This window comes from Chiloscyllium plagiosum, chromosome 16 (genome assembly GCF_004010195.1).
Source record: "Chiloscyllium plagiosum isolate BGI_BamShark_2017 chromosome 16, ASM401019v2, whole genome shotgun sequence".
NCBI lineage: Eukaryota > Metazoa > Chordata > Chondrichthyes > Orectolobiformes > Hemiscylliidae > Chiloscyllium > Chiloscyllium plagiosum.
The window spans coordinates 52,822,034-52,848,726 of NC_057725.1; the positions used below are offsets into that span (position 1 = coordinate 52,822,034).

Consider the following 26,693-nt stretch of genomic DNA (forward strand, 5'->3'; position numbering starts at 1 on the left):
ATCCTTTAACTTTACATCTACATGCGCAAATGTCTTGTCAAAATTGCCCCGTGCTCTCTTGCCTCAAGGCTTGTTTGTTATAATTGTCAATGGTACATCACAAACCAAGATTGTGAACAAGTTGACAAGTTTAGTTGATTCCGGTCCAGCTAGCTCGGTCTTTCATTGTGACATCTGAGGATGTATAAAGTCTAGTCAGACGGCTTATGGAATATTGAGAGCAGTTTTGGGCACTAGTGGGAAGGAAGTATGTGTTGACTTTGGAGGGGTCCAAAAGGAGGTTTATATGAATAATTCCCATGACAAAATTTTTCAGATGAGGAGCAGTTGAGAACTCTGTGTCTATACTCGATCGAGTTTAGATGGTGGTGGTGGTGGCGATAGTGTAGGATGTCACTGAACCTTACAGAATACAGAGGTGCCCGAATGAAGTGGACACAAAGAAAATGTTTCCCCAAGTACAGGAGACTAGAACACGAGTGCACAGCCTGAGTGAAGGGATCACTCTTCCAAACTGAGCTAAGGAGGATTTTCTTCAATTAGAGGGTGGTGAATCTCTGGAATTCATTGCCACAAAAGTCGGTGGAGTCCAATTCACTGAGTGATTTTAAGACAGAGATAGATTGGCCTCCACATGTATGACAAACCTAAGGGCAGATGGAGCACGATGCAGTTGAGAAAACATATCAGCCACGATCAAATTGTGAGCCAGACTGATGGATCTAATGGCCTAATTCTGCTGCTCTATCTTATGATCTAACATTCTGTGTTACTAGAGTAGATTCCTTACTTCATTCCAGGACACAACTATTCCTGCACAGCATGATGAAAGACTTACATACAAACAGATTGGACTTCAAACCTTTTCCAAATATGAACCAAGGTTGTATCTAACAATCTCAATCCTCCTCCCATAGGATTCTGAAACATATTGCATCGGTGAGTAAAATGTATTAAATTCATGTTTTCATCCCATTCTTGCCTATTCTTCCTTTCCTGGTGTAAAAGAAACTGCAACTGGACTGGATTCTGTACCATCTGCTACCAGTGTGAGTACATTGAATGTGTAATCGGCCCCAGAACTCAGATCCACCATGGTAACAGACTCATCAATAACACGACTATTTAAAGATGGACCTCCAATCATCTCTATTTTATACCTGGAACCAGTCTTATACTCTGGAGTCCCATCCCAGAGTAATTGGAGTGGTGGTGCAATTCACAAGGGTTACGTTGATCACAGCATTTGGTACTTTAAATATTAATCAAACATTGAGACAATATCAGCCTCACATTGACAGGAGTGGAGGAGCAGGCAAAACGTCCAAGAGACCAATTCATATTGATCCACTGCTGATTCAGTAAGCTGACCTGACCATCACAAATATCACATCAACAACCAAGACAACTCTTCACAAAAGGTCAATTAACCTTAACTCTACGTGAGGAAGTGCCCTGTTGAAATTCCCTCTGCTCTCTTGCCTCAGGAGTAGTTTGTTAGGAGTGTCAATATTACATCACAAGCCAAGACTATGAACAAGTTGATAAGTTTGGATTATTCAGGCCCCGCTTGCTGTCTTTCATTTCGACATATTTGACATTCCCCTTTTGCAGTTGTCCAGTAACTAAACGTGTAACAGAATTGGTTCACACAACAGCTCAGTTACAGCATCCAATCTGCAATATCTCAATTTGCTGCTTCACTGCTGACATAAAGGCAAGATTATGAGCAGTGCAAGATTATGAGCAGTATCTTCCATATCAATCATCCTCAGTGAGACGACGGGTCGAATGGTATACTGATGAGAAATCAACCAACCATTTCACCATCTACCTACTGGTTGGTACATTGTGATGTAATTATTCTAAATACAGAACCATTGATTGAGTCCCAGAGGACAGTGATTGTTGACTCATTAACCTGGGCCTCTGGATTTATGTGTGGGGACACAGTTCAAAGCCGGCTATATGACAGTTCATGGAATTGAAGGGCAATTCATTAATAAAACCCTATGTCCAGCAGGACTCTGCAGAATTTACCTTTAAAACTAGAATTAAGAGGTGAATCCCAGTTAGGGCAGCCATGCAACTATTGTTTTTGATGTAAAGAAAACACTTGATTCACGACTGACCTTTAGGGAAAGAGTTCTGCCATTCTGAACTGGTTTGGCCTCCATAGGTCTCTAGGTTCACCAGCAACATGGCTGCATCTTAATTATCCTCAAAATTATGGACGAGCTGCATACTTTCACTATTCATGTCACAAAAACATTCTAACATGCATCTACAGCAGATAATCTTCTGAACAGTAAGTATTGGTAATGAACAATGATGGCCACATTTCATCAAGAAATTCAAAAGAAATCTCAACCTGTTGCCTAATGCACCACATCTCTCTTCACACAGCAAAATCCTCACTTAAATTCCAAAACAAAACAAGTCAATTACCTTCTGGAAAGATCTGGCAAACATGGAACAAATATAACTCCAGACCTGTTCCAGATACAAACCAAGATCACCAACCATAATCCATCAGGCAGGAGGTACAGAATCTTGAACACACGCACCTGCAGGTTCAGGAACAGCTTCTTCCCAGCCATTAAGAGACTAATGAATGGTCTCTCTAATCTCAAATAACGCTATCTTGCTAATGGTGATCTCACCTATGGCATGTCCTGTGCGACATAACCCGTATACCTCCACGTTTTCTTTACAACTATGATCTATACATCCCTGCTTAATATGACCTGCCTGTACGGCTTGGAAACAAAACTTTTCACTGTACTTTGGTACACGTGATGATAAACCAATATCCCGATGCAAAGATTCTGAATTTCAATAGTGAGCGCGATGTTTCAAACTCATTTGTTCATCCTGTTCTTCCCTATTCTCAGGAAGGAAAAAGGGTATTTTAGCAGATAGACTCTCTCCAGTTTGATCTATTGCTGATGATCACAAAACAACACATTAAGCCAAAGTCTATAGTGATCAGCTTCCTTACTTATTGTAAAAGCTCACCGTCAACCTGACTGCATTTTAATTATCTTCTGAAATGTACAAGCAAGCCACGTAATTTCACTATACATCAGAAAAACAGTATAGCGTGCAACTACAACAGTTAATCCTCTGAACAGTAGATTAGATTAGATTAGATTAGATTACTTACAGTGTGGAAACAGGCCCTTCGGCCCAACAAGTCCACACCGACCCGCCGAAGCGCAACCCACCCATACCCTTACATTTACCCCTTACCTAACACTACGGGCAATTTAGCATGGCCAATTCACCTGACCTGCACATCTTTGTGACTGTGGGAGGAAACCGGAGCACCCGGAGGAAACCCACGCAGACACGGGGAGAACGTGCAAACTCCACACAGTCAGTCGCCTGAGGCGGGAATTGAACCCGGGTCTCTGGCGCTGTGAGGCAGCAGTGCTAACCAGTGTGCCACCGTGTCGCCCAGTAGGTATTGGTAATCAACAATAACATCCACATTCCGTCGAAAATTCAAAACAAACCTCGCCCTGTTGCCTAATACACCACACATTTCACTTTCCACAGCAGATTCCTTACTTCATTCCAAAACATAATACTTCCTCCACTACCATGCTCAAAGGTCTGACAATCATGGAACAAATAATTGCAGACCCTTTTTCAATACAAACCAAGATAATAGCTGACAATCTCAAATCTCCCCACCAAGAGATTCTCAGCTTCAGTGGTGAGCAAAATGTCTCAACTTCATGTGTTCATCTTGTTCTTATTTATTCATCAGCAGGAATGTTAAGAGAAACTCTCTCCAGGTTGACCCATTGGTGATGATCACAAAAGGACATCTTAGTCTGAAGTCCATACTGAGCAGTTTCCGTACCTGTTGTAAAGTTACTGGAACCAGACCTGCTGCTGTACCATCTGCTGCCAGCATGAACACATTGAATGTGTAATTGGTCCCAGGGCTCAGATCCACCACTGTAACAGATTCATCAATAACAGTTCTATTTGAAGATGAATTTCCAACCATCTCTACCCTATACCTGTACTTTAGCTTTATAGTCTGATTGGTGGTCCCATCTCAGAGTAATTGAAGTGGTGTTGTGATTCACGAGTTACGTTGGTCACAGCATTCGGTTCTGCAGATATTAATCAGATGTTGAGAACAGCATCAGCCTCACATTGCCTGCTCCTCCACTCCTGTCAATGATCCATGAGAGCCTCAGCAGGACCCAATCCATATCATGTCAAATCTGATCCACTGCACTGAACTGGCCAGCACAAACATTACATCAATAATCTACCTCCCACTATGAGATCGTTTAAAAACTTACTCCTACATTATGAAACTGTCCTGACCAAATTCACTTGAGCAATCTTGCCTCAAGTTGAGTTCACTAGCCAAGAAAGTGAACAAGTTTGCCAAGTTCTGGGTTGGACATGAATTAACTAGACTCTCATACTGCAGCTTTAACATTCTCTTTCAGCTTCCCAATAATCAAACATTCAACAGAATTGGGTCCATACACGAACGCAGTTACCACATGTCTCAGTTTTCTGCTTCAGTGCTGACATAAAAGCAAGATTATGAGTAGTATCTTCACTATCAATCATACTCAACATGACAATGGGAATTGACAGGTACATTGATGAGAAATCAACTGACCGTGTCACCACCAACCTATTGATGTAACAAAATGAGAATCACCAGTTGTGCCTCACAGACCATAAAATTACATGTAAGAGCAACTGGAATAGGTCATTCAGCCCACAAGTATGTCAACATGCAAAATGGTAACGGATTTCCCTTAGACCTCTTGTCCTCTTTTCCTCTAGCTTAGCATAGCAGTCAAACACACAGTACTTTCGTTGATCTAGTCTCCACAATTCCATGGGCACAGAATTGCATACATTCATTACCCTCCAAGGGAACAAATTCCTGCCCATCTGCAGTTGTAGTTATTTGATTATTAAATCCAGAGGTGCAGGCTAAAACTGTGGTCACGAGTGCAAACTCTGATATGTGGAAGCTCTTGGAATTTATATTCAATTTATTAATAAAGCTGGGATTAAATGTGAATCCTAGCCATAGCAGTCATGATACCATTGTTGACTTCAACAAGATCATGGCTGAGTTTTGAATTCCATCTTTTTACTAACCCCCAAAAACTTTTGATTCCCATATAAAACAAGAATCTCAGTTTCCACCTCAGATTAGATTCCCTACGGTGTGGAAACAAGCCCTTTGGTCCAACAAGTTCACACTGACCCTCCGAAGAGTAACCCATCCAGACCCATTTCCCTCTGACTAATGCACCTAACACTACAGGCAATTGAGTGTAGTCAATTCACCGGACCTGCATGTCTTTTGAACTGAAGGAGGAAACCGGAGCACCCAGAGGAAACCCACTCAGATTTGGGGAGAATGTGCAAACTTCACACAAATAGTCACCCAAGGCTAGAATCGAACCTGGGTCTCTGGCGCTGTGAGGCATCAATGCTAACCACTGAGTCACCGTACCGCCCTGGTTGATTGATTATTTTTAATAATCAATCACTCTCCACATCTTCTGAGGTGAAGTGTTCTAAATTGCACAATCTCCCTCCTGATGGAAAAGTGTCACTTCAAACCTTAAAGTAATTCCACCTGGTTCTGGACTGATCCAGAACAGGAACCATCCTTTCCACATCTACCTTCACAATTTTATATACTTCAATTAAATCATTCTCCACTCTTTGAAAATTCAGTGAAAGGAACCACAATGTGTAAATCTTTCCTTATTATTTTCCCCCCAATTTTCATAGATCTATGCATCATCGAACTCACTCTATCCGGGTGCATCACACTTGGTATCGCAACTGTTCTGCCGAGGACTGTAAAAAACTACTGAGAGTTGTGAACACAGCCCAGTTCATCGTGCAAACCTTCCATCTATTGACTCCATCTATACTTCTCGCTTCCTTGAGAAGGCAGCCAACATACTCAGATCCCTCCCAGCCTGGTTTTAATCTCTTCCAAACTCTTCTTTCAGGCAGAAGATACAAAAACTTAAATACACATACCAACAGATTCAAGCACAGTTTCTTCCTTGCTATTATTAGATTTATGAATGGATCTCTCAAATTTTAAATTTAAATGTTGATCTCGCTCTTGGTGCACCTTCTCTGTAGCCATAACATTTTATTCTTCACTCTGTTCTATCACCCTATGCACTTTATAATGGTATGATCTGCCTGTACTGCACAGAAAACAAAACTTTTCACTGTACGTAGGTACAACAATAATAAATCAAATTATAAAACAACCCACCAGTTCCAAGCATTAAATTTGTAAACCTCCTCTGAATTACTCCCATTACAGTTACATCCTTCTTTATATAAGGTGACCAATGGTGAACAGTATTTGATTTGTGATTTCATCAAAGCCCCTGGATGACAGGGAGCCTTCTATCCTTACTTTTATGTTCAACTCCTCTCATATTAAATGACAGCATTCCATTAACCTTTTTGATTACTTGCTACATCTGTATAGTAACAATTAGCGACTTGTCCACTATTTCACAATTCTGTTGTAGTTTTCCATTTAAGTAATACTTGGCTTTTTCAGTCTTCCTGCCAAAAAGTGAACATTTTCACATTTTACCACATAATATTCTATATGCCAGATTTTTGCATAGTCACTCCATCTATACTGGTCTGCAATCTCCATATGTTTAACTTGCAATATACCTTATTACTTATTTTTGTATTACCTGCAAATTTAGGTACATGCCTGCATACATTTCATCTAGCTCACTGATATAAACTGTAACAAGCTGACACCCCCAGCAAAGACCGCTGCAGGACTCCACATGTTGCATGCTGCCAGTCTGTGAAAGACCAATTTGTTAATTTTGTGTTAATAATTCATTAGTAGGTTACCCCTTACTGTGTATACTTCTACTTTACATGAGCATCTTTTTTGTGGCACCTTGATAATTGCTTGCTGAAAATCCAAATACAATACATTATGGGTTCTCTCACATCTGGAGAGCATATTCACCACAATTGTTGCTCATTTAAAATCTTCTAATTGTTAAACAGGCTTTTTCTTTCACAAAGCCATATTGGCCCTTCCCAAACACGTAGAAGTAGTAATCAAAGTACCCAGCTAAAATTTTCTTAATGATTGATTCTAACATTGTCCCAATGCCAGATGTAAAGCTAACCGGCTCATCATTTCCTGTTGTATGCCCCTCCTGCCCTCCTTGTTGAATGCAAGGGTTACATTTGCAACTTTATAGTCTAATGGAACCATTCCAGAATTGAGCAAATCTTGGAAAATTAACACTCATTCATCCACTATTTCACCGCATTTAGGATCTTAGGATGAAGTCCATCAGAACCCAATGACTTGTCACTCCATAGCTCCATCAGTGTGCTCAATACTGCTTCCCCGGTGATCGTAATTTCAGCAATTTGTTTTCTCCTACCCACCTCCTGACTTCCTATTATTTCTGGACCTTTTTTCTTATTCTCCAGTATAAAGACAAAAGCAAAGATTTGTTTGTGTCATTTAACATTTCCTAATTATCTGCTGTTAACTCACCATTCTCTCTCTCTCTCTCCTCAGAAGACCAACATCCAATGAATATACATTTTTCCTTTTTACATGCCTGGAGGAACTCTTGATATCTGTTTTTATATTTCTAGCTAGTTTTCCCTAAACACAGCATACTCACCAGGATTTTCTATTCAACTTACAGCCATAATGTTTTGGTTTGGATGTTAGGTGGGTTAAATCACTTGACTGATGGATCAGAAAGGTTTTCATGCTCTTTGGGAGAGAGTAGGAAATCTGAACTGAACTGATTAGACCCTCAGGTCAGAAAAGCAACTTTCCACTGACTGATTACACATATTGGTTGGGATGCAGGGAAGTTATGCACATCACTCTATTCTCAGATTCTCAGGCACACAGACAACTATGGTCATACGAATCCAGGATTAATCATCTGAATTGCAGTGATTTAAAATCACACGCCTGCACACTGGATTCCTGATGAAGGGCTTTCACCTGAAACATTAATTCTCCTACTCCTTGGATGCCGCCAGACCTGCTGTGCCTTTCCAGCATTACATTGTCGAGCCTGCCCACTGGTGCAGAAATTGATCAGTTTAAATAAATTGATAGACAATATTTATTTTGTAGCTTCCATCCTCACTTGGATAGAATGGTTTTTGTCTTATTTTAGAACTGTCTTAGCACCTTGAGGATCTTTGGCCTTCATTCAGTCACAGACTCATTGTGTTCGATAACACTGACACATGGGAGATACTGCATTTGGGCTTATTCAATTAATTTGCACGAAGAGTTGCCCATAGTTTCAACAAGACAAAAGCAGTGCAGTGTTCGGACCATAATTGGGAAATTACTCCCAAAGGAGACTCAAGACCATTGTGCTTTACTTACTTGTAAACACATTTCTAACCACAGGATCACTTCTTGTGCCATTAACAATAATAGTTGCTACAGCAATAGTGTAATTGGTTCCAGGAAGTAAATCAGTTATTGTTGTGAAGTTTGACACTGCTGTTTTGTTTCCACTTGTATCAGAAGAATTGTAGATAATGCTGAAATTATACTGGATGCCATTCATGTCTGCAGGTCCCCAGGCCAGAGAGATGGAAACATTGGTTACGCTTATCACCACGATATCTCCAGGCTTGAGAGAAGCTGTTTAAAACAAAATTAAAATGTTATGCAAATCAATATAAAAAAGTATTCCATTTCCCTCTTGCTAGCCTCCTGATTTCCACCTTATACAATCTCCAACTTATTCAAATCTCTACAACCAATCTGCATTTGTTCACTGGGTCACATTTGCGTATCAGCAACACGTCTCTGTCCATAAAGGAGTTGAATTCAAATCTTCATAGATATTTATAAATTCCTTCCAAGGACTCATGTAATTCTACTAGATTAGATTCCTTCCAGTGTGGAAACAGGCCCTTTGGCCCAACCAGTCCACACAGACCCTCCGAAGAGTAACCCACCCAGACCCATTTCCCTCTGACTAATGCACCTAACATTATGGGCAATTTAGCATGGCCAATTCACCTGACCTGCACATCTTGGACTGTGGGAGGAAACCGGAGCACCTGGAGGAAACCCACGCAGACACGGGGAGAATGTCTGTGTGGAGATTGCACAGTCACCCGAGGCTGGAATCGAACCTGGGACGCTGGTGCTGTGAGGCAGCAGTGCTAACCACTGAGCCACCCTTTCATTGTGAGCCTGTTGTGCCAGTTCACCCACCAGCTTGGAATTATTATGCATTCCTTCTTCACCTTCTACTCTTCTGAAATCCTCTTCCTAAACCATTGTACCTTATTATCCATTCCTTGTCCCATTAAGAGCATTTTGAATCTTATTTTTTCCCCCAGGTATCTGATCGCGTCTTCCAACTTCCAGTTTTGATCTGTATCCTTCTTTTGCACAAAAACGTATGATTGAAATGGTTTCTATGTCAATGTTTTCTACGTCAATGTTGTTTTGCAGATGGAGGTTCTTATATCTTGACTGAATTTTAAAAAGTACCCAAGTACATTTCAAGAGTGATGAAGTTAGGGTTCTCAATCCTCCTATTTTGGACAGGAGTTTAACATGAATCAAGTGCCTGCAGCCTTTCCACTGTCTCCTACATATTATTCTTCTGGGCAACCGCATAACTTTCTCTCAGAGGTGTAGGCTAGGACTAGCCTCACAGATGCATAATTCAATCACTTAACTCTGAGCACATTCACTGTACTCTAAAACAAACCTAAAATATTACAGCTACTAGAAATCTAAAAAGCTAACAAAAAAATGCTTGAAGTTCTTATCAGGTCAGGCAGCATCTGCAAAAATAAATAGGATCAATACTTTTGGTCGAGGCAATGTATCATTCAACTGCTACCTTCAAGTACAAATTGACTTTATATCATTTAAGGCAGTAAGCAAAGTAGCCGTGCTTTGGCATTTTTAACTAGATTTTATTTTGTCTTACCTTGGGATTTATTCATTGGAAGGATTGAAGAATGAGTTAGTTTCAGAGTTGTGTTGGGAAATAAGATGAATTCAGAAGAACCAGAGGCTGCAATGCTGGGACAGTACAATGGGGTTAGACAGGGCTGGGGATAGATTGGAAATGGACATTGGTAAACCAGTGAACCATCTATCAATTCTGATTTTAGAAGGATGGGATATGGAGCAATTTATCTCATCATGTAATGAAATCATCAAAATTATTAGAGTCATATAGCATAGAAATAGGGTCCCCTGGTCCTCTATATCTATGCTGACCAAATACCAAACTACACCAGTGCCATTTGCAGTTTATATATTTCTATTTATAGGAAATATTTCCAAAATTAAATTTGAGGAAACGGAGAAGAATGTATTATTGAAAGGAGGGCTGACTGATCTAACATTGAATCCATGAACAAGAAACATTCTATCGATGTGAATTTATAAAGAAAGATCAAAAACAAAAAAAAATGTGCAATTTAATCAAATGAAAAGAACATTCTCTGGTGAAGCTCAGAGCTAAGACACAGGAGGGTATTTTTTGTAGCTAACAGTTATCAATTTTGCCTCATAAGGAGATAAGAACACTTACTTTTGTTCAGTATCTTCAAAGGCTGATTCTAAAACAAAACATGAACAGTTTACATCAGATATCATCTTAGTCACATTTGTTAGTTCAGCTGCTGAGAGATTGATGAAGTATGCACCAGATCTTAGATGAAAACCATAAATTTCTCCTTAAAATCAGAAGTTGATTGGGGGGGGGGGGGGGGTGGGAGGGGGATATGCTACTTTTACACTTACAGATGATACCATTGTGGATTAATAATTTTACTAACACGGGTATTTGTCAAAACACAGTGAAACATGTTTTGTCAGCACAATCCAATGCCATTTTGGACTTTAACATGAACAAAAATAAATGACTTAAATAAAGCTTCATCTTCTGCTCGACTGACAGAAAAATATAACAAGGCAGGAAATGTATTTTTAAAAAAAAAACGGGACTTGGCAGTCCTTCTTGCCAAACATGGTTTTGGGTTTTCTTAAAGTCTTATTACAACAAAAACAAACATGACATACCAAAGATGGCGATTCATCCACGTATTACTCCAACCCATTCACCTTACTTTTATAAAGCAGGATTATTTTCAGGGTCATTTGGTGCTTGTCATCCCTCAAGTGGCTCAAATATCTTGCGTGTTCACATGGTTCTCTACCTAATTATATAATTACGTGGCTCCAGCAACGGTAGCTAGCGTTTGGGCTCCTGAGGCCGTCCGCTCCGGGTCGGCCGTGTTCTTCTTTCTCTTTCCTTGTCTTCATTTTCCTCTCGTCGGCAGCTGGAGCGGGGCCCTGTGGTGGGCCTGGGTCCGGGACTCCAAATGATGTTGGCGAGGTGGAGGGTGTGGAGACCAGGGACTCCTCGGGCCTCAGCTGGACCCTTAATGGAGAATGCAGCCCTGAGACCAGTTCACTGTGTTTTCCCCAAATACATGGGACAATAACATAATTCATCCACAATGGTATAACAATGTAATACCATATCTCCCCCCACTTTTGATTTTAAGCAGAAATTGCATGTTTTTCACATAAGATCCCGTATATACTCCCTCAGTTTTCCAGCAGCTGAACCAAGAAATGCAACTGAGATGATATCTGATGCAAATTGTTGATGTTTTGTTTTATAATCAGCTTCTGAAGATACAGAACAAAATGCAATACAGTGTTCCAAGCCACTTCACAGGGGGATTTATCACATACAATGTGACAACTGGTCATACACATCAGTAGCTTTCAATTCAGGTGACAAAAGAGGTAAGTTTTAAAGAGACCAGTATTACTACTCAACTGGGAGAAGTGAGCCAAAGCTATAAACAAGTGCTGGCAAATGGGATTAGAATACTTTGGTGGTTGTTTTTGATCTGGGCAGGGCCAATGGGCCTTTTTGTGCGCTGTAGACGTCTGCAACTGTAAATAATTGAGTCTCCCTATTCCAAAAGGCATCACAAATGTGAAAATAACCAATTGAAAGCATCAAGATTATTAAATTAAAATCAGAAACAAAAACAGAAATTCCTAGAAAACCTCAGCAGGTCTGGCAGCATCTATGGAGAGAAATCAGAGTTAACGTTTTGGGTCCGGTGAGCTCTGAGGAAGGGTCACTGGACCTGAAATATTAACTCTGATTCCTCTCCAAAGATGATTAAATTGCCTGTCCCACTGCTATTTGGCACAAAAGCAATTCATACCATGTTTCATTATTAAAAGGAAAATAATTATTTATTGTAAATACATTTGTCCTTTTGATTGAATAATCAGAAGCCCAGCCCACAAGGGTGGAATAAGGGGTCGCACAAAGGTCTTTTGGTTTTAGCAATGATGACATGGTGTTGACTGTTAAACAAGTGCCATTCTTTGATTCAGTAGTTAAATGGGATGGACTTTGGTCTTCTATTAGATTTTATCTTTCTGGTTACTTTTTTTTAATAGTTTCTTTTTCTTCGCTGTCTTAGAGAGTTAAGGAAGTGAGACATTTTCTGTTTGCTGGATTTGGATGTTTCTGCCTGCAATGTTCTGTCAAGTCTGGAACAAACTGCAACTCATCCAATCTGAGGGCTGTTGTCAGTCAGTTTTTTTCTTAACTCAAAATCACTTGGTGTCACTTTATCATATTAATGCAACAGTTTTACTGTTGCAAGAGTAGCATAAAGTAATGAATATTTTTAGCCGTACAAAATTATCTTTCAAGTTGCAAGTCTCTCTGAATGAACTAGTTTTATATTAGTGTTTTCCAGTTTATGATCAGTACTAAAGCAGAGGGAGAGAGGAAACAGATATGGGTAAGGCTGAGAAAGCCCAGAGCTTAAGGCACAGTCCTGAATGTCATAAAATGTCCCAAGATTTTCAAACAAAATTTAGCACTTTAAAACTTTGCTGTGCTACAGGCAAATCTGCACAATTGTAATGGAAATTGGTGTAAGGTAGGACACGGGTTCCAAGTTCTGCATGAGGTTGTTTTATGGTGGCGCAAAGTGGAAGGCTGGCATTGAGAACATCGGCATAATCTAATTTCCCTCTGTTCCATTGGGAGCCGAAAATACCAACTATCAGGAGGCTTACTCTTGCCATAGATTCATTTACCTTCAGTTTACAAGCTATACAGAAAGTATGCATGGGGTTGGCGATGGCCAAATGGAATAATCGCTAGACTATTAATCCAGAAACCCAAGTAATGTTCTAGGGACATCAGTAACAAAAGTTAAAAGTTAAACATAAATTCTCCAAATTTGTTCCCTTGCCAAATATTATTTGTGCTGAACACAGCTAACAATGCAAAACAGTTTTGTGAATGTAAGTTGTTGCACATCCAGCAGGTGTCAGTAAATCCTTTGCAGGTGCCAGATGCCTCATTTCTGAAGGTGACACATAAAACTCTTTAGACTGCAACACAGCACAATCGAAGATGTTTGTTAAATATCATAGCTTGATCCATTGCAATATATTCAAGATCTAATGTTAAAGGATTTTTTTTTCAATCAACCTGTTCACAGATGTTATTGCACACCTCTGGAGCAGATGGGACCTGAACCCAGGTGACCAATGCACCCACAACAACACTTCAATTTTAAATGAATAGTGAAATACTTAAATTGAAAGGAATTAACAAACAGAACAGGACAAAGAAACATTTAAAACTCCAAAATGTTACGGCATCCTGCTTACTATTTACTTTGTTTCTTCTAATGTTCCTACCCTGCCCATTTCCTTCCTTTGGATTAATATCCATTACCCATTATCCTCTAGAAGTAACTTTGTTGACTCATAGCCAATTGCTTCACCCTTTTAATGCTACATTGGATATCACATGCAATCCTGTGGAAACTTCTGGACCAACTCTTACTCCTCCTTCAATTCTTGAACCTTGTTTCAATCCTCTGCCCAAAGATTTACTGTTGTTGTGGGAAGGCCAATTGATAGATTTGTGTTAGGTACAGGCATTAAGGCATATAGAACAAAGTCAGGTAAATGGAAGCAATACACAGATTGGCAATCATCTGTTTGCAAGGTGGAACAGCCTCAAGGGGCTGAACAGCCTCATATTGTAAAAGTCCTAGACATCAACATTGCAGTTGAACTTATTCTGTTAAAAATCACACAACACCAGGTTATAGTCCAACAGGTTTACTTGGAAGCACACTAGCTTTCAGATGAAGGAGCGACACTTTGAAAGCTAGTGTGCTTCCAAGTAAACCTGTTGGACTATAACCTGGTATTGTGTGATTTTTGACTTTGTACACCCTAGTCCAACACCGACATCTCCAAATCAGAACTTATTCTGTCACTGGAACAAAGTGGACCTGGTCATTGCCTTCTTAATGGAGGTTTTTCAATTCTTAGTTGTATTTGAATAATTTTTTGGGAAGTTCATTAACTTCTGATTTTTTTTGAACAATGACATTTATATCAGATTAATCAAATAAACAACAAATAAAATTATTTACAGAATTCAACAGGATACTTACATTCAGTGGCGAGGATGCCCTTGATGGGGAACAAAAAAAAGAGAAAACATCAAGTTAGATTACTTTGAATTTCTCATGCCTCTACTGATGATCCTGACTCTTGCTGGAGTATGATTCCACAGACACTGATCGCCAATCCCTTGTTACTTTGTCCAAATGAACATTTTCATTGTGAACGTAAACTTAACGTTAGAGATGATGACCATTCTGTTCTCACATTCTTCAGTTGGATTTTCTCGCTAGCATTTGGAAGCATCAACCCCCACCAATTGTTTCCTGTTGACTAACCCTGGGTGCCAATGTTAATTCTACTGTCTTCACTGCCACTGTCACTGACATCAGTTCAGTAAACACCCTCAATCCATATTGCTGTGGATTATGCAAATAATGTCTTTAATCACTGATTCAATCGTACGTACAAAAATCCTTCATTATGACTCTCATTTTGTTGATTTAATCTCACGGTGAATTACTTGGAAGTGATTGTATTTGCTGAAATATGGGAGTTTCAATTTGCATTTTACGTCAAGTTTTCCTTCAATGATAGCAAGCTATCAGAGTTTAAAGCTGAAAATGTGTTGCTGAAAAAGCGCAGCAGGTCAGGCAGCATCCAAGGAGCAGGAGAATCGACGTTTCGGGCATAAGCCCTTCTTCAGGAATCCTGAAGAAGGGCTAATGCCCGAAACGTCGATTCTCCTGCTCCTTGGATGCTGCCTGACCTGCTGCGCTTTTCCAGCACCACATTTTCAGCTCTGATCTCCAGCATCTGCAGTCCTCACTTTTTCCATCAGAGTTTAAAGGACAATGGACGTGATTTACCACTTCTGTAATTCCAGTATGGGGCGCATGATATATGGCAACTATCACGATGCCCCACCATTAAGACTCTTTTGTGGAAACCAGTTCCTGAGTCCTGAAGACCATGGGTTGAGGCTTACGCTCATCGAATTCAGCAGTGAGAAGATATGTCTCTCTTCTTTTGAAACAAAGAAAAAGTATAGAACAATCACTTCATTGTTCAAAGACTAGATAACAGGGTGTTACCATTAATAGATGGTGCTGATAACTTTGATGTCAAAAGTTGACCAGTCAATTTTGGAATTCTTGGTTTTGCAGGTTGCTGAACATATTGTTTTTCTGGCTTCTTTGGACAGTGACTGAATTTTAGCAAAGTGAGAGCGAGAGCCTTTCCCTTGTCTCACCTGCAGTGCAGGGACATTGAAGAGTCCAGTTTTGTTGGCCCTGGAAGTCAGTACAGTTCTGATTGATCCAAGCAATTCAATGCCAAAGATTATGGTCTCCACCACCATGAGGGACGATATCCTGTTTCCCAATGCCAGAGAGCAGAAAAGCAAGTATGCTGAGTGGGCATACTGGAGACAATCAGACAAGCCCTGGTGGCAGGAGAGGTTGGGTGCAATGAGAGGGAGGCCTTCTCTTTATTGAAGGGAGTGTAGGGCCATGGGCTGAGGAGATCCCTCTGTGGATACTGGAGTCATCAAACAGATGGGACAATCCAAATTATATAGACAGATCACCAAAATATGCTTAAACTTCTCACCAATAGCATGGGGATCCCCATTGCTTGTAAAATATGATAGGAATCCCTTAAGTAACCACTTAAGAGTTTTGATTAGGACAAAAACATGGGCAGACAGGATACCCGACCCCATTCCACTGCATGCAAAATACAGTGGAGGCTGGGAGGTGATAGACCTGCCTTTCTTAATATTTCCACACCACTTTGTGTACCTCCTCAAGCTCCCTTATCCCTCACACACTGATCAGCCTATTTCAGTGAATGCAAACATCCGAATGATATTTTATTAACTCAGGGGATCCAAAAAGACACTTATCAACTTACATCGAATGGTATTTTCATGATAATGTTCCTGGACTAATAATTCAGTGGTTGAGACTAATTCTCTGTAAGTGGAAGTTCAAAGCTCATGTCAGTTTTTTTAGTTGAATAAATGTGAAACAAAATGCTGGATCTCATTAAAACTACTAAAGTGTTGCAAAAACCTATTTAAGTTCATTGCTGCCCATGAGACAGGGTATTGCCTTTCCTTGGTCTGTTGACTGCTGTGGATTTGGAATCACGCATGCATCATTGTGGTTGACACAACTTATTTCTGAAAAAGCCACTGACTGGTTAAGCAGCACACTGATAAGATCATACTCACAACTCCTTTCATACCACCTAAAAGAGCAGGAGCGTTGAAAATATATCTCCAAATCTCAGGTCATCCTCACATGTACATTTTTACCATTCCTTCCCTGTCACTGGTCAAAATCCTGGAATCCCCCTTTCTAGATCCACTACATGAACAGCAGCACTTCAAAGGAGTGGCTCAGCTGCACCTTCGAAAGGAATTAAGAATAAAAAATAAATGCCTCATCAGAAATGCTCATAAACTACAACCAAATTTTAAAAAAAACACTGATGACATGCCCTGACTCTCAGCCCTGGAATCATCAACCACTATTTCATATGAACATGCAGATACATTACAAGCAATATTAGTCTGAACTACTGACAATAAAGCCAAACAAGCTGTGCAGTGTAGTACCATACCCATTGGGAAATAGATACTTCATATACCTCAGCTTCCGCTTCCTCTTCTAAGGATGCTTACCAATACTTATGTATCATCCCATAAGCACTGGAGTCCTCTGGTACTCAAAAGGCATTCAAAGTATTTAAGTATCTCAAGTACTTAATTCCTTAGAAAATCAATTCTGTTGCTTGCAAAGAATTTGTTCGGTTACCTCTTTAAGCCATTTAACAACCTGAGATTTACACCCCACCCCATTATAATAATGATTGTTGAAAAAAAAAAATCAGCCAAGCTGTAATAACCGTGAGGTTAAATAACACTTGAGTTCCGCCAGCAAATAGCTGTTAAACCTATACAAATAGATTTCTCCTTCTACACTGTCAAACAGGCAGAACGAGAATTTGCGAAGAGTGAGGGAATATAAGTGGACAGGGATATTTCCCATTTTCAGTCTTGTCCTGAGAAATCCCTAAAACTTCTAAGGTGGATATAAAAAACCTTGGGGTCATTCCTAAGAAAGTGGATAACCATCAAGACTCTGTTAAATTGCCAGACTTTCTGATGGGTGTACTGATAAAAAAGGTAGTTTTGAAACATTGTGTTTTTTACTGTGAAGACTAAATTCCTCTGCCATTTCCTGGTTCTGTTTTATTATTTCCCAAAGGGGCCTACGTTCTCTCTGGCATCTCTCTCTTCCTTTTTCTATATTAAAAGAAGCCTTTGCTCACTGTCTTGAAACTACTTGCACATTTATGCTCAAAAGTTATTTTCTCACTTTTTTTTCTGGCTGTCTTTTGTTGCTTTTCAAAACCTTTCCAATCTTCTGGCTTATCACTAATATTTGCCACACAATTTTTTTCTTTCAATCTGATGCCAAACTCATCTTCCCTGGTTAACCAGGGTTGGTTCATCCACATTCTAGACTCATTCCCTCTCACTGGAACATATTTCTGCTGTGAGCCATGAAGTATTTTCTTAACAGTTATTTGTCAATTGTCTTGGCTGCTGAAATCCTTTCCCAGTCCACTCCAGTTAGCTCAGCACTCATTCCTTTGTAATTACTGTTATTTAAGCGTACTGCAGTTGTTAGCACAAATGTTCCTCCCTCTCAAACTGAAAGCCAAGTTCTACCATGTTGTGATCTCTGTTTCCAAGGGGTCCTTTCACTCTAACATCACTTACTCAACCTGCCTCTTCACATCTCACCAGATCCAAAATACCTTGATGCTTGTTTGAACCCACAACGTATTGTAACCGGAACAAAAACAGAAAGTGCTAGACGAAACTGAAATCCAGCATTTTCTGTTTCCATTCTCCAGCATTATTATAGGAAACTATCTCAAATACATATTTTTCCTGATGTCTATCTCTGCCGATTTGATTAGCCAAATCTACATGATGATAAAAGTCATCATTATTAACTTATTGCCTTTTTAGATGCCCTCATGATCTCCTGATTTATTCTAAGTCTGACTGAATAGCTTTTGTTAGGAATTAATGGTGCTGGAAGAGCACAGCAGTTCAGGCAGCATCCGAGGAGCAGTAAAATCGACGGTTAGGGCAAAAGCCCTTCATCAGGAATACAGGCAGAGAGCCTGAAGGGTGGAGAGATAATTGAGAGGAGGACGGGGGTGGGGAGAAAGTAGCAGAGTACATGGTTGAAGAGCTTCAGGGCAGAGGAAATGACCTGGGAGTTGCAGTGGGAGAGGGACTCCTTGAGATTCTTGCAGAGAGAGGAGGAAAACTTCTTCAAGGCAGGCATCCTTGCAAGAGGATTCGCAGTAGGGTTAAAATCAACTAGGGAAAAACAATGACTGGAAACCAGATTCTGGATTAGTGGTGCTGGAAGAGCACAGCAGTTCAAGCAGCATCCACATTTCCTCTGCCCTGAAGCTCTTCAACCATGTACTCTGCTACTTTCTCCCCACCCCCACCCTCCTCTAGCTTATCTCTCCACCCTTCAGGCTCTCTGCCTGTATTCCTGATGAAGGGCTTTTGCCCAAAACGTCGATTTTACTGCTCCTCGGATGCTGCCTGAACTGCTGTGCTCTTCCAGCACCACTAATCCAGAATCTGGTTTCCAGATTTGCAGTCATTGTTTTTACCTAGCTTTTGTTAGGGGTCTACAGACCAGCCTGCCTAGTGTCAACTTCTCTTTTTTTTACTTTCACCCATATAGATTTTATATCTTCGGATCAAAGATCATTTCTTGCCATACTACTTATTTCATCCCATATCAATAATTATCCTCCCATTTTTTCCTTCCTGTCTGCACCTTTTAAAAAGTCACATACCCCAGTTCCCAAAAAACAGTTAGTTCAAGACTTAGCCTAAAGTATGTGATTGTATTTGACAATGTCAAGTATAATTCATTGCTAAAAAGTGTTTATTTAGTAGCATTTGCTTTATTTGAAGTTTTTGTTGTAAATTCACTTCTTTCAAACAGTGGAATCTTTTAAACAAATTCAAGGTATTTTGGTTTCTTTCGCTTAATGGTCTGTGCTAAGATCGTAACATTATAGTCATCATTACAATTAGCAAATGATTAACAAAGGTTTCTAGTAACCTCAGTGAAACAGTAACTGAAACATTTTATATGCAGACAGAAATGTTACAACAAAAATAAAGACCAACTTTCATTCCCTCTCAAGCCAAGTTGCAAACTATTTCAGTTGAATGTTTTTCTTTGGTAGCATTTAAAAGATCAGCACCTACACAAGTTTCTACTTTAGTCACCGTTAAATAATCATCATATTCAAATTGTGAGACAAAGCTTAGAGGCGGGTAGCAGAGATTAAATAAAGGCATATTTCATATGCAGCGGCCCATCACTTCTTGTCATCAGACTTCATGCAAACAGAAATGTTTTGAGAAATGCCTAATCATACGGTTAGATTTTAAAAGGCATTGATGCAAAAGCAATTACAAAAAATTCAGATGATTAGACATTTGAATGGTTTCCTTTCTTTTGCTAACCTAATACCCTCCAGTCAAATTTCTAGTCCAACAATATATCAAGGATCACTTAGACTGGAAGCTAAGTAGCCGATGGACCCATTCTTCAGCACAAGACACAAGTCACATGGGAGTGGGGGGGGATGAAGGAGGAAAGCATGTCAAGTGAGCAAAGGAAATTAACAAATAACTGCAGATAAAAAGGGTTTGAACAAAGTCCATTCAGGATGGCGGTGCCATAGGACTCATGAGCCAGAACTCATTCACTCCATCTGTTTCTTTTTTTCCCCTTCCTCATTTCTCTTTTCTTTCTTTCTCTTTTTACCTCCCATCCTTGAGTTACATCAGTTATGTCTGGGATGAAAGCCAGCACGGACCTGGACTCCCGGCCTCAAGGTGAAGTCCAGCCCGGTCTGGGCTGTAAGGAATATTATTCTGAACTCTTACTTCTCTATTTGTCTAAGTTATTGGATTTTTTTTATTTTTCAAATATTTTCCCCTAAGAATTTGTACTTAAGAATCTATACTTTGGTACCTAAGATGGCACTATAAGTGGCGACTTGTAAACTTTTCACTGTACTCATTTGAGTACATGCGACAATAAAGCCAATTCAGTTCAAAGTAACAGAGAGAGAGAGAGAGAGAGAGAGAAAACATACACTCTAACAAAAAGAGAGAGATGAAAGACAGATATGGGCTTGCCAGCTTTCTGGAGAAATTCTGCCAATCACATTTCCCCCTCCCCATTATGTAAAGCAAACCAGTAAGTCCCATGCCCCTGCTCTATTGAGTAGTCCTGAAAGTTTACTACCCTCAAGTACTTATCCAATTTCCTTTTGATACCAGAGATGAAAAAAGTGTTTAAAAATAAAAAGTTGTCTTTGTCATGAGATGGAAGGACTGCTAAATGGCATTCATATTTTTTACATAAAAGAAAATAATTGCAAATACCGGAAGTCCTCAATAAAGCAAAGTGCTGGGCATTCAAATCAAGCACTTAAACAGAAAGGGCACAGTAACATTTCAGATCCAAGCACTGACAGAAGAAGACATGCAAGCCTCTTTACACCAAAGGCAAGTAAAGCAGAAGTAGAGATGAAAGTTAAGGTCATTCGACAAATGTGCCAAATACTAATCTTAAAGGAAGAAATACTCTCGAGGTTTACAGCTTGAGCAAATTTTGTTAAAAATAGGAATCTGTTGATCAAACTGTGAAAACAGATCAGAAAGATAAGGGAATAAAAATAAATCCAGATTGACAAAATGTAAATGGAGTGGGAATGTAAAGAACAACAGCATTTTCAATATTCATACTAGAAAGCTGCCAAAGTCCTAACAAAGGGAGATAGTGTTTGTATCAAATCTAAGGGGGAAAAGCCAGTGTAAAATTTTAAAGTGAAATCAAAAGGATTGATCTCAGGGTGATTATCCTTGCAGTTATTTGGCAAGGATTCACCCTAGATTTATTTGGTTTCCCCTGTATCAGGAAGAGTATACACTGATTAATGTTTTGCACCCCCCCCCCCTACTTTTACTTTCCCTCTCTTTGCTGTTTATAGCCACTTTACTGAGCTCTAGGATTAAGTTATTGCAGGGAGTCAGCTTTAGCCCAAGGGTAGCATCCTTGCCTCAAAATCTGAAAATGATGGGTGCAAGCCCTTTTGCAGACTGGAGCACAAAGTCCAGAATTACAATTAAATGCATTATAGTGTACAGAATATTGGAGGCCCTAACCTTTGATAGAAACATTAAACTATCCTGTCAGGTGGGAATAAACTTACATAAACCCACTTTTCAAATGAGGTTGGAAACTAAATGCATTGATTGTGATGTGGGGAGCTATGGGTCATCTGAAAGGTGCTTTGTTAATGCAGACTTTTTCTTTCCCTTAAGAATGAGGGAGCTTTGAGGATGGGGACTATAGTATGGCAGATATAATTAAAGTTCTCTATGAAATCTTGAGATCTTGAAGTTAAGCTTATAGATATGAGGCATGATAATGGATAGATAAAGGATGGAGATGGAGCAAATTAATCTAACAAATTTAGGAGATTTTGCTTTAAAGCACAATAAAATCAAGAGACTAGTGATTAGCTAAATCCTGAAGTGAAGTATGTCTTTTCTAATTCAACTGAAGATAACACTATTATAATGTTCACTATTGAGGAACCTCTCATTGAGAGACAGGAACTAACTGAGCTCTCACACAGTAATGCATATATTCACTATCACCTATCTGCATTATTCTAACAACAAAACAAAAGCAAAAACTGGAAGCTACTTCAATACCGATTGAGTATCATCTCTTATTCTATGTATCACGACTTCTGCATTCTTCGGGAAGATTCATTGAACTAATTGTCCGTGGATTCCCAATTTATAGTGAAGCAACTCAGTGAGCTACCTTCAATCCAATAGAACCAGAAGTAAATCAGTGTACAAACAGGAGCATGCAAATTCCAACTCAGTTCAGCAAAACTAACAAAATAAGTCAATTAATAGTCACAGGGTGAGAAAGAAATACAGATTTATATTCATTTAATGTCTTTCATGAACACAGAATACCCTAAAGTGATTATAGATAATCAAGTACTTTATAAAGTAAGTCACTCTTCGTGGCCCTCGAGCCAGAAACTCTTGATTTGAGACCCACTCCAGGACTTGGTGGTCATGGAATATGAGTCCGTAGTGAGGCCAAAGAGATTGTTGACTAATCTGCAAATCCTTTCGATAAATCTTTGGCAGCTAGCAAGAGAGATAGCAAGAGAGTCTCCTGGTCAGATACGCTTGATGCAGAGTGGCTATAGTCACAGGTGACATGCTAGCCATAATTGGAGATTCTAACTCTGGAAGTAGACATAAGTAAAGGCTTTGTATGCCTCATACACCACTAGGTGAGTGAAGAGAAAGTAAGAAGTCATTGTTCTGATGTAGGCATTGCAACAACCAATTCTGACTGCAGCTGACTACCACACGTGATAATGACCAGATCATCTGGTTTTGAACATGCAGAAGGGAGATAAGTATTGCACTGGACACTGAAATAACTCCCCAGCTCTCCTTCAAAGAATTGGCATGGAATCTTTTATACGGAGGCTGAGACGGAGCCTTAGTTTAACATCTTGTGCTAAAGATGGTTCCTCCACTTGCACAGTAAAACTGTGGGCTCACTGTCCTCTCAGCTTGGTAATGTCGTGATAGACTTGACTGGAGCAAGACTTGAATCTGCAAGCTTATGACTCAAACTGCCAGAGTGCTGCTTACTGAGGCACAATCAATACAGAATGGCAGAAACTGAACACATGATATGTAAAAAGTAAATGGATATATGGAAAGGACATATATATTGTAAGATTTCAATAATTATTCTATGTAGAATGAATTTACCAATGAACAAACACCTGATTCTTTTCAAAAACTCATATGTGATTTAGTTAACCACAGCCAAGAATTCCCCTTTTCATTTAAATGTTTCCATTTTATTTTTCTGCATCTCATTAACGATAAGTGCGTTGCAGAAATTAATTATGTTAAACAAGCAGGATGCAGCCTTCCCAATTGGTCTTTGATCAAAAAATATCAAATTCATGTAAAAAAAAATGAACAGTACAGAGGAACAAAAGACTGAGGGGGCCACAACAAAAAGGACAAAGAATGGAATTATATATTATCAGAACTGCTTATATAACCTCGCCAAGTTGTACCTCTACCCTGAGCCTATTGTATCATCCAACAAAGCTAGATGTTTGTCTGGGAAATGAGACCATATTTTGTAATAAATTGACATATTACTCAATAATGAGACTGCAATTGGTGAACAGAAATGCTATGAAAGAATTATAACACCAGGAGCAGAGGATTAGTATTTACTGGCATGAGCAAAATCAGTATAAACAACTTTGTTGTGATAAACCAATTAATTTTAAATAAAGTGGGATTTTCAAAAGCGAGGTAATGAGACTTCAGGGCCAGCATGTTCCCGGTACTGGGTCAAGGGCAAGACTGGCAGGAATAGGATAATTGGATAACTAGAGATGTTGAGGCTCTGGTTAAGAAAAAGGAAGCATATGTCAGGTATAGATAGCTGGGATCAATTAAATCCCTTGATGAATGTAAGGGGTGGAGGTGTACACTTAAGAGGGAAATCAGGAGGGCAAAAAAAAGACATGAGATAGCTTTGACAGATAAAGTAAAGGAATATACTAAGGGCAAAGGAGTAACTAGGGAGAGAATAGGGCCCCTTAAAGATCAACGAGATCATCTATGTGTGGAGCCATAGAAGCTGGACAAGATCCTAAATGAATACTTCTCATCAACACTTACCATGGGGAAAGACATGGAAGCTGGGGAACTTGGGAAAACAAACAGTGATGTCTATTTAGAAAAGAGGAGGTGCTGGAGATCTTAAAATGAATAAAGGTAGACAAATCTCTAGGATTTAATCAAGTGCATCACAGGACATTGTGCGAAACTAGGGAAGAAGTTGCAAGGCCCCGAGCAGAGATATTTGTACCATTGACTGTCATGGGTAAGGTTCTGGAAGACTGCATAGTAGCGAATGTTATGCCTTTACTTAAGAAGGGCTGCAATGAAAAGCCAATGAACGACAGACTGGCGAGCCTAACATCAGTGGTGGGTAAGTTATTGGAAGGGATTCTGAGAGGCAAGATCTATATTTGGAAAGCAAAGGACTGATGAGGGAGAGTTAGCATGAATTTGTAAGTGGGAAATAGTGTCTCAAATATTTGATTGAGTTTTGTTTTGAAGACGTGACCAAAAAGATACATAAAGGCAGAGGACATTGTCTACATGGACTTTTGTAAGACCTTCAACAAGACTCCATATGGTAGACCAATTAGGAAGGTGAAATCAGATGTAATCCAGGGAGAGCTAGCCAATTGGATACAAAATTAGTTTGATGGTAGGAGACAGAGGTGGTGGTCAGGGTTGTTGCTCAGACTGCAGGCTTGTAACCAGTGATCTACTGCAAGAATCAATGCTGGATTCACTGTTTGTCATTGAAATCAAAGATTTGTATGAGAAGGTAAGAGGTATGGTTAGCAATTTTGCAGGTGACAGCAAAACTGGTGGTGTCATTGACAGTAAAGAAGGTTACCCAAGACTTCAATTAAATTTTGACCAACTGAGTCAATGGGCCAAGAAATGGCAGATAGAATTTAATGTGTATAAATGTAAGGAGTGGGAAAGATTTAAAAGGGACCTAAGGGGCAAACCTTTCACAAAAAAGTGTGGTGTGTATATGGAACAAGCTGCCTGAGGTGGTGGTAGAGACTGGTATGATAAAAGACATTTGGACAGGTACACAGATAGGAAAGGTTCGAAGGGATACGGGCCAAACGCAGGCAAGTGGGACGAGTTCAGTTTCGGATACCTGGTCAGCATGGACAACAGAAACGCCTGTTTCTGTGATTTTTATTTAATTTGATTTATTATTGTCACATGTACCCAAGTACAGTGAAAAGTTTTGTTTTGCATGCAGTACAGCAGATCATAACATACAAAGACACAAAGATCATAGGGTGATTGAACAAAGCAAGGAATATAAAGTGCTGTATGACTCTAAGTGGAAATGAGACAGGAAGCACAGTCATTCTGAGCACTGGCAGAACGATCGGCTTTAAGGCAAAGATATAGTTAATCTTTACATGGTTTTCCAGGAGTTTCTAACAAGGTGCCTCCAACAGAGTGAAGAGAGAGAGAGACTGCATACTTTAACTATGATGGTCCAACCGGAGTACTTCAGATTAGTTGAATGAAAGAATGAACTCAAAACGATTATTCTATATTATATCTTTCATGATCTCAGGATGTCCAAAAGTGCACTTTCTGTGTGTGTGTGTGTGTGTGAGACCACTGCCCATAATTGTGCTGTGTAATACCTGTTCTTGGATATGCGATGGATCAGATTGGGGCTGAACGCTGATCATCTTAATAGAGAAACAATCCGAGTATGCTAACAGGTTCCGATACAAAGAATTACTTTTGTCTAAGATACCTGAAGATCAAAGATCCCCTGACAAGTGTAATTACAGCAATGGTTAATATTCTTAGAGCGAAAGAATGAATTCTAATACAATCAAGGATAATGCTGGGCTCTATTGCTAAATTGTATAAGACCATAGGAACATAACAGCACTTAAATTGCCACCCTGTCTGTCCCCTCAGTCCTGTTGATGAGCATTCTGAAATATCCTCAGTTTAATGGCTCCCTGATCAAACAGTGTTTGTAAAGATCCCAGAGGCATCAATGTTGATGAGTCCCATTGTTGAACAGGAAGGGCACCACACTATCAGCCATCTGAACATCCCCCACCCAATGCTTGGTTGCCAAGAACATAATTTTATTTTTGAAAATAGTCTTTTTTTCTCTCTCAGAGTGAATCTCAGCTAAGAGAAATATGCTTTTCCTGGTGTGAACGGGTGTGTGTTGTCATTAATGATCGAGACTTGAATGCACAGGACTACTGCAAAAATTTGTAAGTGACACAAAACTTGGATGCACTGTGAACTTGGAGAAAGATAGTGGTAAAATTCAGAAAGGACTAAAACAGGTTGATGAATTGTACAGACCTCTGGCAGATGAAATTTAAT

The 26,693-nt window shown here is 39.6% G+C and overlaps 1 protein-coding gene across 1 annotated transcript in view; it reads right to left on the reverse strand.

Moving 5' to 3' along the window:
- Positions 1–26,693, reverse strand: part of LOC122558101 (receptor-type tyrosine-protein phosphatase eta) — an 86,405-nt gene that overhangs the window by 27,106 nt on the left and 32,606 nt on the right. The window contains exons 2-3 of the mRNA XM_043706420.1: positions 14,566–14,584; positions 8,444–8,707 (exon numbers count right to left, since the gene is read on the reverse strand). Of these exons, the coding sequence (XP_043562355.1) occupies positions 8,444–8,707; positions 14,566–14,584 (283 nt within the window). The remainder of the gene's footprint in view (positions 1–8,443; positions 8,708–14,565; positions 14,585–26,693) is intronic.